The sequence below is a fragment of the Pan paniscus genome, chromosome 11, assembly GCF_029289425.2.
Source record: "Pan paniscus chromosome 11, NHGRI_mPanPan1-v2.0_pri, whole genome shotgun sequence".
NCBI lineage: Eukaryota > Metazoa > Chordata > Mammalia > Primates > Hominidae > Pan > Pan paniscus.
Genome location: NC_073260.2, coordinates 89,260,781 through 89,279,179, shown reverse-complemented (window position 1 = coordinate 89,279,179; position 18,399 = coordinate 89,260,781). Strand labels below are relative to the sequence as shown.

The following is an 18,399-nucleotide window of genomic DNA, read 5'->3' as shown; positions in this document are numbered from 1 at the left end:
GCATAGTTTCTTCCATGGTATCATCTCTGCCTTTTACTACCCTCAAGGCTGATGTCTGATAAATGCTTTGAGTAAAATCTCACAGGAACTCAGAGCTGTCCTTTGCTGTAGTTCTTCAGTCTCGAGCAGTGTACAGGATCTATCTGCAGAGGGTACTATTATTTCCCCTAAGAAGCAGTACCATACAGTACAGATTAAGAATGCTACCTTGACCTCTGGCCCAAACTTGTTCAAAGGGGTTGGTCAGGGTCAGTGTGTGTGTGTGTGTGTGTGTGTGTGTGTGTGTGTATACTTATGTACAAGTATATGTGTTTGTGTGTTGAACTACTCAGAACAGTGACCTGGTACCTATTCTGCTGGCATGGGCTAGAGGATCAGAAATCAGCCTGAAAATACCAGGTAATTAGGAGGAACTTTAGGGAAAATCCCATTGGAAAATAACAGTGATTTCTCTTCTTTGACCAAGGGTAAACACAAGCCCTTTAGTTAAAGGCTTGACTCTGTGGTAAGAAAATTCTTCAAAAGAACTGAAGCCCTTAGATGACAGGGCCATAAAACTCAAGGAAGTAACTTCTAGATACTGCTCTTCTTTCCACCACTCTGCCCTTCTTGCCACTGTCACATTCTCTGCTATAACTGCTTTCTCTCATGACTTTCTGGATATGGGAATACAGGTGATTGAGAAAAGATTGGCTTGCTGGTCTTCAGATATAGAGATGCATGAATACGGCTCTGACCCAGATCCTGGAGTTGGACTTTGTCCACTCTTTCCAAAACTGAGCCTTGCCCTGAAAGAAGCTCAGTTACAGATGTTCATCTTTGGGACACTTCCTATGCTGCCAGGGATATCATTGTAGCATTTATGTTGATGAGACCATTCGTTTGTATATTCTCTTGGTCCTGGCCTCTATCTTCCAATGGGTTCTATTAACTCATCTTGCAGATGAGGAAACTGAGATGATAACTGAAAGAACATGTCTGCTCTCCTTTGCTCATCCTAAGGTACAGGCGTACACATTTACAATTGTAGAGGAAGAAATGATGACCTCAATGTAATAAGTAATAGAAAAAGAGTGGAGTTCATTCATTCCATTTTACTGTGTGGAAATTAAAGAAAGATTAATCACAGCCACTGGACAAGCTTCTTTAGAAGACTGAATAAAGAATTTTAGGAATAAGTAACAGGCCATTTTAATAATTTTTAATCCTACTCACAAATAGCCTATTAAGATAAAATATCCTTCAAAGTCAAGTGCAGAACTGAGGTTAAGTGTCGTTGGAGAACCCAGCATGTTGTGTTGTTTTCCTATTGTGTTTTCGCTGAATAGAGACTAATTCTTCTAGATTATGAAGTTTGGTCCTCTCTTCCCAGGAACCTCCTATTTGATTCTTGCTACTAATGTAGTCATTATTTTCTGGATGTCTCCTTTCTTTTGTCCTGGTCCCTGATTGCATTTATTTACTTATCTGTCTTTCTGTCATTCTCACAGCCCCACCAGCAGCAGTAGGTATGGCTCCTCCTGTAATGTGAGTCAAGGAAGCTCTCAGCTAAGTGAACTAGACCAGTATCACGAAGAAGATGACGACCATCGGGAGACAGACTCGATTCATTCTTGCCACAGCTCTCACAGCCTGTCCAGAGATGGCCAAGCAGGTTTTGGAGAACAAGAGAAACCCTTGGAGGTGACAGGTCAAGCAGAGAAGGAGGCAGCATGTGAACCCAAGGAGATGAAAGAAGATGCCACAACCCACCCTCCCCCAGATCTGGTGCTGCAAAAAGACCACTTCCTAGGTCCCCAGGAGAGGTAGGCAACAGCTGCCTTGAGGAGCTCACATGGCTTCCTCAGTACCTGCCCTGTGGTATTGCTGAAAATAAGTGATTGTCATTTGTTTCCCTGCAGCTGGGTATGGTGGTAGTTAACACCTCCAGGCTCAACTCTGTATTGCTTCCTTTGATTTATGGTGCACTTTCCAAGACATTTTGGAGATCTCTGAAGAATATTTGGGTTTTTGTTTGTTTGCTTTTGAGATAGGGTCTCACTCTGTTGTCCAGGCTGGCACGATCTTGGCTCACTGCAGCCTCGACAGCCTGGTCTCAAGCAATTCTCCCACCTCAGCTTCCTGAGTAGCTGGGACTACTAGGTGTGCACCACCACACCTGGCTAATTGTATGTTTATAGAGACAAGGTTTCACCATGTTGCCCAGGCTGGTCTTGAACTCCTGAGCTCAAGCAATCCACCTGCCTCAGACTCCCAAAGTGCTGGGATTACAGCGGTGTGCCACTGCACCCAGCCAGCACTTGGGTTCTTTGTAGTTAGTGAGCTGCAGTGTACCAGGGCTTCTTGAGTCTGCAGTTCATAGCTTACTAGTTGACCTTGTATATGGCAGCCTCTGAGTCAGGAACTGACTTGAGCCAGGTTATTTCATCCACTGGGGCTGTGGTGGGTACTTTGGCTGACTTCCTAACCTATTAAGAATGCTACTTTGACCTCTGGCCCAAACTTGTTCAAAGGGATTGGTCAGGGTCAGTGTGTGTGCATGTACTTATGTACAGGTATATGTGTATGTGTGCTGAAGTACTCAGAACAGTGACCTGGTACCTATTCTGCTGGTATGGGCTAGAGGATCAGAAATCAGCCTGAAAATACCAGGCAATTAGGAGGAACTTAGGGAAAATCCCATTGGAAAATAACAGTGATTTCTGTTGTAACTTTTTTGGTGAACATTTTGTTTTGTTTTTCCTGAGAAACCCAGGACAGAGTTAAGAAAGAATTGATCTAGAAGTCAGATTTAACCCACCCCTCAGCCTCCTCAGGGCCTAGCAATGTGTCTGCCAATTGGTATCCATAGGAAGAAAAATTTAAAATGTATCCTCTTTAACATCTCATAATGAAGCTGAGTACAGAGTCTGAATGTTATTACTGAGCTAAATCGGTTAGACTAGCTGATAGGTTGGAGCAGAGCCAGAGTTCTCAGTCTCGGCACTCGTGACATTTTGGGCCAGATGATTCTTTGTTGTGTATATTATAGGATGTTTAATAGCATCACTGGCCTCTACACGCTAGATGCCAGTAGCAATCCTTGCAACCCTCAGTTGTGACAATTAAAACTGTCTCCTGACAGATTTCCCCTGGCGGGGACAGTTGCCCACTGGGGTACAGTGATAAGGGATGGGTGTGACTTAGAGTTTCAAATTTCAAGATCTAATAATAAAGCCTCTCACTGAAACACCAGAGCACTGAATGCGGATTACATGGTAAAAATTAGGGAGTGGCTGGTGCTTCTACTTTACCACTGGATTAATAGATGAGTCGCAAACCTTTCTGAAGATATTAACTTATTTTCTCTCTTCTTCCCTTTTTTGGTTTTTAGTCATCTCTGGTAGCTCATCTAATAGATGGGACATCCAGGAGGTGAGCTGTGGACCAGGCTTCTTATTGGGTTGATGACTCACTGAAAAACTGACTCTGGCTCTCCATAGACCTTAGACTTGGCAGTCACTGTTATCAGGGCAGAGTTCCTGGTGGAGAAGCAGAAGTGCCCAGCACGAGTCCTTGTCCTTCTCTACTGGTTGTGTCCTCTCAGGTCCTAGCTGTGAGAGTGAAACCCAGTTCTACCTTGGCCAGAAGTGCCCACAAATGTTTTACAACAGTTGACACATTTAGTTGGCATCAGAAAAGACCATATATTTTAACATGTCTAGATGGTGGACACTTGTCTGCTGAATTGGCTGTAGACCTCAAAGAGAGAAAGGAGAAACATTGTTGCCAAGAATTAACCACTATTCTAGTTAATAATGTGGATAATGAGTTGTTCTAATGCAGGGTAGTGTTTCTGTCTCAAAGGCATTTTGTTATGTGTATTGTTCATTTTACTGAGGTTGTTCTAGAAGCAGCTCAAGGAACAAGATCATGGCAGTAAAAGGGCTGTGTGTTTTTTTTTTTTTTTTCTTTTCTTTCTTGGTACTTTTCATGTAAAAAGGAATGGGTAAGCCTTCTAAAATACTTAGTGGAGCAGGAAGGGTTTGCAGGAACAAAATTCTGCCCTAAGGATGCTATGCAAAAGCCCCAAGGGAACTGATCGTTTTAAGAAGTGCAGTGAGAGGGGTTGAAAGGCTTATTCCACCCCTCTCTGCATGGTTTCTATACTACGTATTGACTCAGGGCTCTTGCCATTGCCTCTAGAGTCCTGATCCCAGACTGTTCCAGGGAGCTACCACATTGGGTAAATGACAAAAACGAGTAGGAAAAGGGGGAACAGATGAAAAGCTAAAAGGAATTGTCATTTTAGAGATGAATTATTTTCACATTGAGTATTCAGTACTATGCTGCTCATTGGGTAAATGAAAAAGAAGGAAAAGAAGGAACAGATGAGGTGCAGTGGCTCACGCCTGTAATCCCAGCACTTTGGGAGGCCGAGGTGAGCAGATTGCTTGTGCTCAGGAGTTCAAGACAAGCCTGGGCAACATGGCGAAACATCGTCTCTACAAAAAGTACAGAAATTAGCTGGGTGTGGTGGCACGCACCTGTAGTCCCAGCTATTTGGAAGGCTGAGGTGGGAGGATTGCCTGAGCCCAGGAGATTAAGGCTGCAGTGAGCCGTGATCATGCCACAGCACTTCAGCCGAGGCAACAGAGTGAGACCCTGTCTCAAAATAAATAAATAAATAAATAAATAAATAAATAAATAAATAAATAAATAAAAGAGGGAACAGATGAGAAGCTAAAAGGAGTTATCGTTTTAGAGAGGAATTGTTTTCACATTGGATATTCAAGTACTATGCTGTTTTAGTAGCCTGAATCACTAAATAAGTGTAGGCATGAGTACAAACCATTTTATTTTAGACATTTGGCAGTCTTGCCTTGAGCAGTGTCACCTTGCGGCCTTGACTATTTTTAAGAAATGTACTTTTTCTCTGTTACAAGTTTTCCTGAGGAGAATGCATCTTCACCATTTACCCAAGCCAGAGCACATTGGATCCGAGCAGTTACCAAGGTTCGACTCCAGCTGCAGGAGGTAGGAAATCTGTTCTAGTACTGGTTGGGACAATTTTTCCTTTGAAATTGGGAGACATATGGTGCTGGAGAAGCAATCAGTGATTAGTCATCTTCTTACAGTGTGCTTCTGGGAATGCATGACAATTAAGCCAGAACTTTAAGGGATGGGAAGTGGCCAGTGGCTTTCTTCTGTGCTGATGAATGGAAATCAAATAGACCTAGTGGGCTGAGAGCCTGACCGTAAAGTTAGATGCTTATTTTCAAGTACTGTTCATTGTCTCTTTGAAGCCGTTTGAGTTTAGGGCGAGTTTAGGGCAAGAAATGATTTCAACCCCCTGAGGACAGTTGTCTCCCTTACCTAGCCGGTCCATACTGGCTCATCTGTAGGGCCAAAACAGGGTACAAAAATATCTATGGAATTTGCCAGTTTAAGTCCCAAAGTATCAGCACACTAAGATCTGAAACAACGTCAAAAAAATGTAAAAACAAAGATAAATATTTTTCATTTTCAGTGTTACAAGTTTGAAGTGTCTTTATCTGTGTGTTAGGAGGTAGGCAGTCTTTAGGCAGAAGGTACTTTTTTTTCCATATAAATTTAGGAGGTACCTGTGCAGTTTTGATACATGGATATGTTGCATAGTGGTGAAGTCTGGGCTTTGGGTGTAGCCATCATCCGAATAGTGTACATTATACCCATTAAGTTATTTCTCTTTCCTTACCCGCTTCCACCCTTCTAAGTCTCCAGTGTCTATTATTCCACACTCTAAATCCATGTGTACACATTATTTAGCTCCCACTTATAAGTGAGACCATGCAGTATCCCATGGTGTGTAATATATATATACACCACATTTTTAAAAGCCAAACATCTGTTGATGGACACTTAGGTTGATTCCGTATCTTTTTCCTCTTTTTTTTTTTTGAGTTCAGGTCTTGCTCCTTTGCCCAGCTGGAGTGCAGTGGTGTGATCACTGCAGCTTTGAACTCCTAGGCTCAAGCAATCCTCCTACCTGTGCCTCTTTAGTAGCAGGGTCTACAGGCATACACCACCATGCCTGGCTAATTTAAAAAAAAAAAATTTTTTTTTTTTTTTTTAGATGCAGGGTCTTGCTGTATTGCCCAGGCTGGTCTTGAACTCCTGGCCTCAAGTGATCCTCCCACTTTGGCCTTCCAAAGTGCTGAGAGTACAGGTGTGAGCCACTATACTCAGCCCATAATATTTTTGCTACTGTGAATAGTGCTGCAATAAACATATGGGTGCAGGTATCTTTTTGATATAATGATTTTTTTTTTTTTTGAGACGGAGTCTCGCTCTGTCGCCCAGGCTGGAGTGCAGTGGCGCGATCTCGGCTCACTGCAGGCTCCGCCCCCCGGGGTTTACGCCATTCTCCTGCCTCAGCCTCCCGAATAGCTGGGACTACAGGCGCCCGCCACGTCGCCCGGCTAATTTTTTGTATTTTTAGTAGAGACGGGGTTTCACCGTGTTAGCCAAGATGGTCTCGATCTCCTGACCTCGTGATCCGCCCGTCTCGGCCTCCCAAAGTGCTGGGATTACAGGCGTGAGCCACCGCGCCCGGCCTTGATATAATGATTTATTGAAGTTACATGTTTAATGACAATTGGCTGTCAGTAGTATAATATCTGGCAGATATTAAAAGCACAATCATGCTCACATATGTGCACATATACTTTAAAAATTAATTTATTTTGAAGCAATTTCAAACTTAAGGAAAAGTTGCAAAAACAGTAAAGAACTACTATGTCTCCTCACCCAGATGCTCCAACTAGTCACATTTCACATTTACTTCATTGCCTTCCCTCCATTATGATCAATCTTTTTCTGAATCATTTGAGAGAAAATTGGAGACATGATATTCTGTCATTCCTAAATCTTCCTTTGTATTTCCCTATAAACAAGGCTACTGTTCTGTATAACCATGATATAACCATTCAAATCTGCCAAACAACAATAACAACACTATTATCAAGACCCTATCCATATTTTGCCAACCATCCCAACAATGTCCCTTTTTCCTTTCTAATCCAGAATCCAATCCAGAATGACATGTTGCATTTAGTCGTGATATCTCTTTAGCTTCGTTCGGTGTTTCCCATCCTTAGCAGTTTTAAATGGTATAGGCTTTTCATTTTGTAGCATGTTCTTCAGTTTGGGTCCATTCAGTGTTTCCTCATGTCCGGACTGAGGCCATCCTTTCATGGCAGGAATTACACAAAAAAAATGATGCTGTGCTCTTTTCAGAGCATTGCGTCAGAAAGTACCTGATGTCAACATGTCCTACCATTTATAATGTCAGCCTTGATGACTTGGTTAAGTTTGCATTGGCCAGGTTTCTCCACTGTCAAGGTACCATTTCTTCCCTCTGTAATTGTTAAGTGCCTTGTGGTGCAGTACTCTGAGGATATGCTGGTATTTTGTTCCTTATCAAATCTCTACCTACCAGCTAAGTAGCCGTCTCCTATCTGAATCTACCACCACTAATGATGGTTGCCAATTGGTAACTTTCTGTTTCTATTATTCTTTCTATATTAATTAATTAGTTGGCACTCAATTTTTAGGAAGAGATTTCCCTTTTCTCTCATTAATTTATTTATGTCAATATTGCATTATAACTCTTACATTTCTAATTTATTACATGAGTTATAATCCATTATTGTCATTTATTTTGGTGCTCAAATCGTTCTGGCTTCATATGAGCACTCTTAATTTGACCCTTCAGGGAGAAGATAATGTTTTAGTAATTATTGAAAAGATAGCTGCTTGGAAAAGGTATTGTGAATACAGATATTTGAAAATGCTATTATTTGTATATAGATGTGCGTGTGTGTGTTCTTTTATCAGAAACAATGTTACTGATAAAAACTCATAATTGCATGCTCTAAAATCTTGGAAAGAGACTATTAACATATTAAAAATATTTCTAATGAAGATTTCCAATGAGTTTTGAACTTACTTGTTAAAAATATGAAAATATTTCTCACGATTTTGCAAGAACGGCTGACTGGCATCAGAGAAGAGGAAAAATTACTAGCCAAAGTTTAACAAAATCTCTGAATAATTAGTATGTTGGAACCAATTGCTCTTCTTTCATTAGATTTGATATATCATTATCTTTTTCGGCTGTGACAGCTATGAAAACCATGTATTGAAGTAATTGAATGTACAATCAGACCTTAAAGTCATTCTATAACAAAATATTAAAATAAGATTTAGGAAACAATTAGGCACATTATATCACATTGTTTTAAAAAAAAAGTATCACTGTGAATATTTTTAGTTACAGCAAAAAATTTTTTGTTAATAAACATTAAAAAACTTTTAAATTTGTTATGCTTTTCACATTTTAATTTTTATAATATATATTAATGCAGTTATACATCTATATAATTTTTAAATGAATAAACGTACATATGTTGAGAGGTTCATGCTAAAAAAATTTTCCGTGGATAGGGCTGCCTAACTGCAAACACTGGGAGTCTGTTGATATAGACTGACGTGAGGCAAACAAATGTTTGTTTATTTATTTATTGAGACAGGGTCTTACTCTGTCGCTTAGGCTGGAGTGCAGTGGCATGATCATAGCTCACTGCAGCGTCAACCTCCTGGGCTCAAGTGATCCTCCTACCTCAGCCTCCCTTGTAGCTAGGACTATAGGTACGCACTACCACACCCAGCTGATTTTTTTTAATGCTTTGTAGAGATGGAATTTCACTGTGTTGCCCAGGCTGGTCTTGAACTTCTGAACTTCTGAGCTCAAGCGATCCTCCTATCTCAGCCTCCTAAAGTGCTGGGATTATAGGCGTGAGCCACTGCATCTGGCTAAACAAGCTTTTTTTTGTTTTTTTGTTTGTTTGTTTTAAGACAGAGCCTCACTCTGTTGCCCGGGCTGGAATGCAGTGGTGTGATCTCGGCTGACTGTAATCTCCGCCTCCCAGGTTCAAGCAGTTCTCATGTCTCAGCCTCCCTAGTAGCTGGGACTACAGGCATGGGCCACCATGCCTGGCTAATTTTTTTTTTTTTTTTTTTTTAATTTTTAATAGAGATGGGGTTTTACCATGTTGGCCAGGCTGGTCTCAAACTCCTGACCTCAAGTGATCCACCTGGCTCAGCCTCCCAAAATGCTGGGATTACAGGCATGAGCCACCACGCCTGGCCTAAACAAGCATTTAAAATGAACATTTATGGAATGAATGTCATAATACTTACTGATTTTTTATTTCTAAGTTTTTTAAAAGTAAGGGTCTTGTAATTCTTCCTATAAAGCAAAGCAAAGTAATTAGCCTTATCCATGTAAAAGGAAAGCTCTGAATTAGAAAAATAAGAATATATTGGAGAAGACACAGTTTAAGTTATGGCCTTTTCTTTTTCAGAAGTATAATAATTCAGAGTCTCTCAAAAAGACTAGCTGGAAACAGTTGCCAAAGCTTGGAATCATACAGACAGAGGCATGGTTTACCTAAGAGTAACTAAGAACTTAATTGAATAAGAGAACAATAGTAAAGATATTCTTAACACAGGTAAAGTAACTGGCAACTGATTAGAAATGTCCAAGAGGAGAACAAGAAGCCAGAGTTTAAAGAGGGTTCTGATAACAGTTTAAGATTGAAGCAGAAATGTACCATTTGTACTTAAGTTGAGATTTAGTAACATATTGGTTGAAGTTACGCGAGAGAAAGAAGTTAAGCACAACACCAAGGATTTTTTTGCCCCGCTGCCGCCCCGCCGCCCCAGTCACTCCTTCACCCTCCACTCAAGATAATCTTTTTTGTTAGTTTCCTATTTATCATTCTAGAATATCTGTCTACAAGTACAAGCAAATATGAATATACTAATGCTTCTTTACCCGTTTTTATACAAAAGATGGTATATTATACATACCAAGCATATCTTGATTTTGTATTTGGAGATCCTTCCATATCAGCTCTAAGAAAATTTTTCATTCTTTTTTATAGCTGCATAATATTCCATTGAATGAAATATTTGTTCTGCAAGTATTTAGTCGTTTGTTGATGTTCATTTGGTTGTTTCCAGTCATTTGCTGTTAACCATGTTACAAATGAATAACCTTGTACATACGCCATTTTGCATGTGTGCAGGTATACCAAGGGGATATGCATTTATAATTTTGATAAATATTGCCAAATTGCCATCCATTTGTCTATGGCTTAAAATAACAAGGGCTTGTTTCTTGCTCGTATTCCACATCAAGGAGTTTTGCTTTAAAGTTGTCTTCTCTCTGCAATCCAGGCGGATGGAGCAACCAACACCTGGAACACTGCCAGTCACAATGGTAAAAGGAAGGGAAAGATAACAAGTGAAAGAAAATATAGCAAGTTGTACTTTGGCTCTTAAAACTTCTACCCAGAAGTTATTAATACATATGTTGCTTTTGCTCATATTTTCCTAGCTAAAGGAAATCATGAAACCAAACTTAACTTTGTAAAAATAATTTCAACTTCTATTAATATTTTAGATACAGAGGGCTGAGTGCAGTGGCTTATGCCTGTAATCCCAGCAGGAGTTTGAGACCAGCCTGGCCAACATGGTGAAACCCTCATCCTTACCAAAAATACAAAAATTAGCCGGGTGTGGTGGTGCATACCTGTAATCCCAGCTACTTGGGAGGCTGAGGCAGGAGAATTGCCTGAACCCAGGAAGCAGAGGTTGCAGTGGGCCAAGCTCATGCCACTGCACTCCAACCTAGGTGACAGAGTGAGACCCTATGTCAAAAAAAAAAAAAAAAAAATTAGATACAGGGGATACCTGTGCAGGTTTGTTACATAGGTATTTTGCATGATGCTGAGATTTGGGGTATAGATCCTGTCACCCATGTAGTGAACATAGTACTCAGGTAGTTTTTCAATCCCTGCCATCTTCCTCCTTCCTCCCTCTAGTAGTCCACAGTGTCTATTGTTCCCATATTTATGAGTACCCAATGTTTAGATGCCACTCATTTTTTAAAACTTTTTTTTTTAATTTTATTTTTTTGAGATGGGGTCTCACTCTGTCACCCAGGCTGGAGTGCACGGGCATGATCACAGCTCACTGCAACCTTAACTCCTGGGCTCAAGCAACCCTTCACCTCAGCCTCCCAAGTAGCTGGGACCACAGGCATGTGCCACTTATGCCCAGCAAATTAAAAAATTCTTGTGTAGAGATAGGGTCTCATTATGTTTCCTAGGCTGGTCTTGAACTCCTGGCCTCAAGCAATCCTCTTGTCTCAGACTCCCAAAGTGCTGGGATTACAGGCATGATTATAGGCCTGGCCCCTAGCTCCCATTTATAAATGAGAATATGCGATATATGGTTTTCTGTTCCTGCATTAATTTGCTTAAAATTATGGCCTCCAACTGCATCCATGTTGTTGCAAAGGACATTTCACTGTTTTTTATGGCTGCATAGTATTCCATGATGCATATGTACCACATTTTCTTTATCCAGTCCACTGTTGATGGGTACCTAGGTTGATTTGATGTCTCTGCTATTGTGAATAATGCTGCAATGAATATATGAGTGTATGTGTTTTTTTGGTAGAACGATTTGTTTTCTTTTCATTATATACCCAGTAATGGGATTGCTGGGTTGAATGCTAGCTCTGTTTTAATTAAAGTGGAGCAGTATGACATACTTTTAAAGAGATAGAGAAGGATATTTGTCAGTGGCTTTAATGCCTACCCCCAAAAGTATATGCTTCCCATAGGGAGTGTACCAATTTATACTCCCACTAGTAATGTCTTAAGAGTGGTTTTCTCTTTCCTAACCCATCAGTAATGTATCGAACTTTTGGATTTTCACTTATCTGCTAGGCTCTTTTTGCTATCCTGTTTAGGTGAAATGCTTCCAACATATAGAATTATTTATATTTCAAAAATTCTCAGAGACTTTATATTTGCTGTTTCCCATGCTTAGAATGCTCTTTCTCTTAATTCACTTAGCTAACTTTTCATTCACATCTTTTAAAACCCAGTCAGCTGTCAGTTTTGGGGTAAAGTTTCTACACTCTTTGCATATTTTTTTCTACTGCATGATGATATAATGGAGTTACTTGTTTACTGCTATATCTTACTTTTCTGTGTACTTCTTGTAAGATCCTTTAATGTCAGGCTAAGCTTTTTAAGGCTGATATTCAAGAGCCCAGTATGGAATCTGGCAAAGTGTGTTTAGCTAACCTTTTGTGGATGCTTAACCAGCCAGAGATGCCCCGCATTATTTCCACAGAAGTCTCCATGTGCTTCTTTATCTTCTAATTAATACTATTTTTAATTATTCCCAAGGCCCAGCACTTAAAGTCAATAATAGCAGAATATTAACTATTAACATTAGCTATATTTTCTTATATAAGCTTTATATACATGAACATAAATTTACTGAATTTAGATCATAATATGTGTGGATTTAAACATTTTTTTTCTCACTTTGTTTTTGTGAACTTTATTCTGGGTTATTAAATATTTTTGAAAACATGATTTAATGACTATTAATAGATTAATATTCTCTTATATAGGTATTTTATAATATTCCTCTTGTTTCTTTCTTTTCTTTTTTCTTCTTTTCTTTTGAGACAGCGTCTTGCCTGGGCTGGAGTGCAGTGGTACAAGCACAGCTCACTGCAGCCTTGACCTTCCAGGCTCAAGTGATCCGCCCACCTCAGCCTCCCAAGTAGCTGGGACTACAGGCGTGTGCCACCATGCCCGGCTGATTTATTTGTTGTAGAGATGGAGTCTTCCTATGTTGCCCAGCCTGGTCTTGAACTCCTGGGCTCAAGCAATTTTCCTGTGTCAACCTCCGAAAATGCTGGGATTACAGGCATGAGCCCTCATACCTGGCTCCTCTTGTTACTATTATGAATAACGCTGTGATGAGCATCATTGTGCATACATCTGTTTTCATTTCTGATTATTTCTTTAACTTAAAATAGATTAAATTACTGAGTTGAAGGATATAAGTTTTTAAATTTAAATTTTATTTTTTATTTTTAATTTTATTTTTTAAAATAGAGACCAGGTCTCACTACATTGCCTAGGCTGGTCTTGAACTCTTAGCCTCAGGTGATCGTCCTGTCTGGGCCTCCTGCAATGCCATGATTACTGGTATGAGCCATCACACTCGGCTTCAGGGGTATATATATATTTTAAGACTTCTGACAAACTTCTTAATTTATTTTCAGAAAAGCTTTTCCGGTTTGTACTTTCAGTATTTGAGTGTGCTGTACCAACATTAAGTATTCTTATTTTAGAAAATTTTTGCCAATTTGACAGAAGAATGGTATACCATTGTTTAATTTGCATTTCTTTGATTATCTGTGATTTGAATATATCTCATAAGTTTATAGGTCACTTATACTTCTTCAGCTAATATTACATCAAAGAGACTTTGAGAATCATAGAAACCTAGTTACACTTATGCTATTCCTATAAGATTGTCAGTCACTTGAGGGAAGAGGTTATATTGAGTCATCTCTGTGTCTTCTGGGCTGGCTGAGTACATGGCCATATGTACTTAATAAGTGTTTGATGACATTGCTATTGCTGATGAGGCAGTAATGTTGGTAGTGTGGGTGGGAGTGGATATGAATCTGTACCTTATTTGGCTTAGCTGCAGAAAAATCTGGGGGAGGAGGTGAGACTTTAGCTCTAGAAACGGAGATTGCGGTGGCAGCGGGTGGGTGGGTGTTCCAGGTGGAAGGGACAGTTCAGGAGAAGGCATGGAGATAGGCCAGGAAGAAGGCTTGACAGGAGCTCTTGGGTTGTTGAAGAAAGCTGAGGAAGGAGAGCCTTGGTAAGCAGAGACAGAACAGCAAATAGATGAGAAGGCCTGGGTTTAAATGGAGCAGTCTCAGGAGAGGTAGGATTACAGCTGCCAGCCTGAGAGGTAGATCAACATTTTCTTAGGGGCGATCATTAAGACAGAGAACGAATCGAAACTCTTCTGCAAAGTTCCGTTCTCACTTGTTACTCCCTCCCAAGAAAAGTGACTTCCTTCTTGTTCTATAATTGAAGCCTCAAAAATGGGTCCCTAGGGGAAAAATAATGAGGCTCAAGGAGAGGGCTTTTGAGAACTGCACCATTCAGACTTAATTGCACCAGGGAAATACTCTTTCCATAATCTTAAACTCTGGAATTTTTTCCGATCATGTCTGCCTATCTTAACTTCTCAACTCTTTGCCCTCATGGAGACTACCAATTTCCGATCCCTCCTTTTTCTCACAACTTTTCATCCCTCTCCCTAACCATTGCCATTCTAACATTTCTAAAAAAAACTGAAGAATGTTTTGAATAAGTAATAAATGTAAAATATAAAATTGAAAAGGATATTATATATAGATATATATTTATAAATATATAGTGCACAGTTTTCCTACTTCAGATTCCCAGGCCCCCTCATCTCCTTTTCCCCCATCTTATTATTTGTGTCTCATGAATCAGTCCAGAGTTAATCCATCCATTTATGAGCATGTGTGTGCCCCAAAACTTGTATGTGTGTATTACACACATTGTCCTACACCTTGCTTTTTTCATTTATTGCTCTATCTAGGAGATTTTTTTCCTTATTAGTATAAATAGAGTTCATACTCTATTAACAGCTGCATAGTTTTTCTGTTAGTATAAATAGGGCTACTGCTTTGTAAATAGCTATATAGTATTTCTTTCTGTAGATGTGTTATGATTTATATACTCTGCCCCCTATTGATGGATCTTTAGGTTGTTTCTAATGTAGTTGCAATGCAAATCCTGTACATAAGCCTGAATACTTCAAGACTTATCTTAGCCACAGCTTTTGAGACCCCTCTTCAAACTTCATGGTAAGCCCTACCCAAGAACAGGCCTTACTATTGCTTCACAAACCAGAGTGACCTTCCCTGGCCCTAGCTGCTCCTCTGAATGCTGTGAGACAACCCTTGTTCTCAACAGACTGTTTTCGCCTTCTGAGAAACTGCAGTGCCTTTACCTGATATCTGAGACCAGAACCAACATATTCTCTACCTTCTGACCTTGACTGGACCTGGCTGTTCCTTGAAGCCCTCTTTGGTAGAGACTATGCCTTTTATATGCCCCATGCATTACTGGGTCAGAAGTGAGGTTTGGTTTTCTCTGGCTTCCTCTGCCACTTCCAAGCCATTACTAGATCCTTGCCTAACCTGTTTCTACAGCCACCTTCCTTGTTGCAATTAGATTACAACTTTCCCATAATTCCCCATTTATTCGTTGAAAATTTTAGTACCTGCATCACAGTTTTCCTTTTTAATCTCAACTCTTGCCATAATAATAATATCATTATAGTAACCACATTTATTGAATACTACTATGTGTAGGCACTATATCTTTACATGCATTACCTAATGAATTCGTAATAATAATTCTGTGAATTAGGCTTATGTTATTAGGCCCACTTTATTGATTAAGCAACTCAGTGTTTAGAAAGATAGAAACTTGTTCAGGATCACCCAGCTAGTAAGATTTAGGACCAGGATTCAAATCTAGATCTATTTAACTTCAGAGCTTGTCTTTTTAACACTAATCTTAGAACCCTACTTTCCAAAGCATGTTCCACAGGGCTCCAGTTTCTAGAGTCATTAATAGGTATCATATTATACAGGGTTCTATGTCAAAGAAATTTGGGAAACACAGAATTCAACAGAGCACAAAGCCAATAGATTGCCTTATATCTTAGGACTTCTCAGAAACTTCAATATACTTAGGCTTATTTTGATTCTTTAAGAAGGGAATATAATATGCACAGCTTTATTGCAGACTTATTTGACCATGAAACACTCTTTTAGAGACACATTCTGTGGGACTAGTTTTCCAAGGAATATACTTGAGAAAAGTCTGCGTCAGAGATCCCATTGTCATTTCATTAAAACTGTATTTGTGAAGGTCATCAGTGAGCTCCTAACTGATAACTTAGTGGTTGCTTTTCAGTGTTTATCTTATTGGACCTCTTTGCAGTATTTGACACTTGTGAACAGTCCCTCCTGTTTTAACATCTAAGAAACCATCTCCAACTCTCCTCTTTGATCTGTCTTCAGTCTCTTTTCTGATTTCTCTGTTTGCTCATTTCTTAAATGTTGTTCTTTCCAGAGTTCTTTCCTCAATGCTCTTTTCATATAAATCTATACATTTTTCTTTTGAAATATCATTTATTATGTCACCTATCACCTATATGTGGGTTGCTCTCTTATCCAGCCCAGACCCTAAACCCATATTTCTAACTACTTCTTGGACACTCACTTGTCCCATCAGCATCTCAAATTCAGCTTGTCCCAATCAAAAGACATCACCTCTCTAAAACCTGTTTTATGTCCTGCATTTTGTTCCCATGCTTCCCAAATCAACCCTGAACCCACTAGATGTGATTGGGCTCCTGAGAGATAAGAGAAAGCGAAGACATTCTTTTTAAGATGTAGAAGAATGAGGAGCTGGAGTTTCACTTATCCTCAGAGGGAGAGAAGGATGAGGTAACTATCTTATGCACATAAAAAGTACTCCATAAATATCTGTTGGCAGGATGAATGAACAGGATGTAGAGTAAGGAAGCTTGTCCTTTTGCATTCTGGGCAGTTGAGTTGTGAAGAGGAATGAGGGGGGGTTTCTTGCCTAAAAATCTCTAGAAAAGGAGAGGTCCATACCCATTCTTGCCTATTCTCACTTTTGGTTGAGAAAAAAAAATTTTTTTATTTCCAAATTTTATCTTTTACCAGCTACCCATGGCTCTTCCCTCTGCTCACACAGCTTGCCTCCACTTCCTTTTACTATTCTAAGTGACATAGAGACAAGGATACGCTGCCGTTGTACTCTTGCAGCCTTCTCATTCAGTCCTACTTTCATACCATTTCCCCTCAGTGGCTTGACAACAAATTCTTGTTCCTTTGTTTTTAGTAACAAATATTTTTAAATTCAGATATAATTAATATAACATAAAGCCATCTTAAAGTATACAATTAAGTGGTATTTAATATAGTCACTAGATCACACAACCATCACCACTACCTAATTCCAGAACATTTTCATCACCTCAAAAGGAAATCCCATACCCATTAGGGATTACTCCCTATTCCCTTTTCCACCAGCCTGTAGCAACCATGAATTTACTTTCTGTCTGTGTAGATTTGTCTGGACATTTCATACCAATGGATTCCTATCATATGTGGCCTACTGTGTCTGGATTCTTTTATTTAGCTTAATGTTCTTAAGGTTCATCCATGTTGTAGCATGGATCGTTACTTTTGGCTATTATGAATAATGCAGCTGTGAACATTCATGTACAAGTTCTTGTGTGAACATAAGTTTTCAGCTTTTTTGGGTATGCACTTAGGAATGGAACCGCTAGGTCATATGGTAACGTTGTTTAACATTTTGAGAAACTGCCAGACTGTTTTTTAAAGTGGTTGTGCTATTTTACCTTCCCATCAGCAGTGTATGAGGGTTTCATTTTCTCCCCATCTTTGCCAACACTTATTGTCTGTCTTTTTTTATTATAGCCATCCTAGTGGGTGTGAAGTGCTAACTTGTGATTTTGATTTGCATTTCCTTAGTAACTAATGATGTTGAGTATCTTTTCATGTGCTTATTGGCCATTTTTATATCTTCTTTGGAGTTTAGTAGTCTCCTCTTAAACATAGGGGATACATTCCCAGACCCCAAATGGGTACCTGAAACCGTGGATAGTACCAAACTTCACATATACTATGTTTTTTCCTATACATACATATGATAAGGTTTAATTTGTTAATTTTAGAGACAGGATCTCACTCTGTCCTGCAGGCTGGAATGCAGTGGTTCACTGCAGCCTTGAATCCTGGGCTCAAGCAGTCCTTCCACCTCAGCTTCCTGAGTAGCTTGGACTATAGGCATGCACCACTACACCTGGCTAAGTTTCTATTTTTTAGTTTTTTGTAGAGACAAGAGCTGTGTTGCCCAGGCTGGTCTTCAACTTCTGGGCTCAAGTGATCCTTATGCCTTGGTCTCCCGAGGCACTGGGATTGCAGGTGTGAACCACTGTGCCCAGCCAATGTTTAATTTATAAATTAGGCACAGTAAGAGATTAACAACAATAACTGATAATAAAATAAAACAATTATAACCATATACTGTAATTAAAGATATGTAAATATGATCTCTTAAAATATTTTATTGTATTGTACAGCAGGTAACTGAAACCACAGAAAGCAAAACAGTGGCTAAGGAGGGACTACCATAATATCTATTCAAATCCTCCGCTCATTTTTAAATTGGGTTATTTGTCTTTTTGTTGTTGAGTTGTAAGAGTTCTTCACATATTTTGGATAGAAGTCCCTTATCAAACATATGATTTGCAAATATTTTCTCCTACTCCTGTTCCTTTTTAATTTTTTCAAACCTCTTTTGAATTTGCCATGTTTTG

General features: G+C 39.4%; 1 protein-coding gene across 5 annotated transcripts in view; it reads left to right on the top strand.

Annotated features, from left to right (window-relative positions):
* Positions 1–18,399, top strand: part of UNC13B (unc-13 homolog B) — a 246,905-nt gene that overhangs the window by 152,032 nt on the left and 76,474 nt on the right. For all 5 annotated transcript variants that reach the window (XM_055092058.2, XM_008955225.4, XM_055092057.2 and 2 more), the window contains 2 exons: positions 1,491–1,805; positions 4,926–5,016. In XM_055092058.2, coding sequence (XP_054948033.1) covers positions 1,491–1,805; positions 4,926–5,016 — 406 coding nt within the window. The remainder of the gene's footprint in view (positions 1–1,490; positions 1,806–4,925; positions 5,017–18,399) is intronic.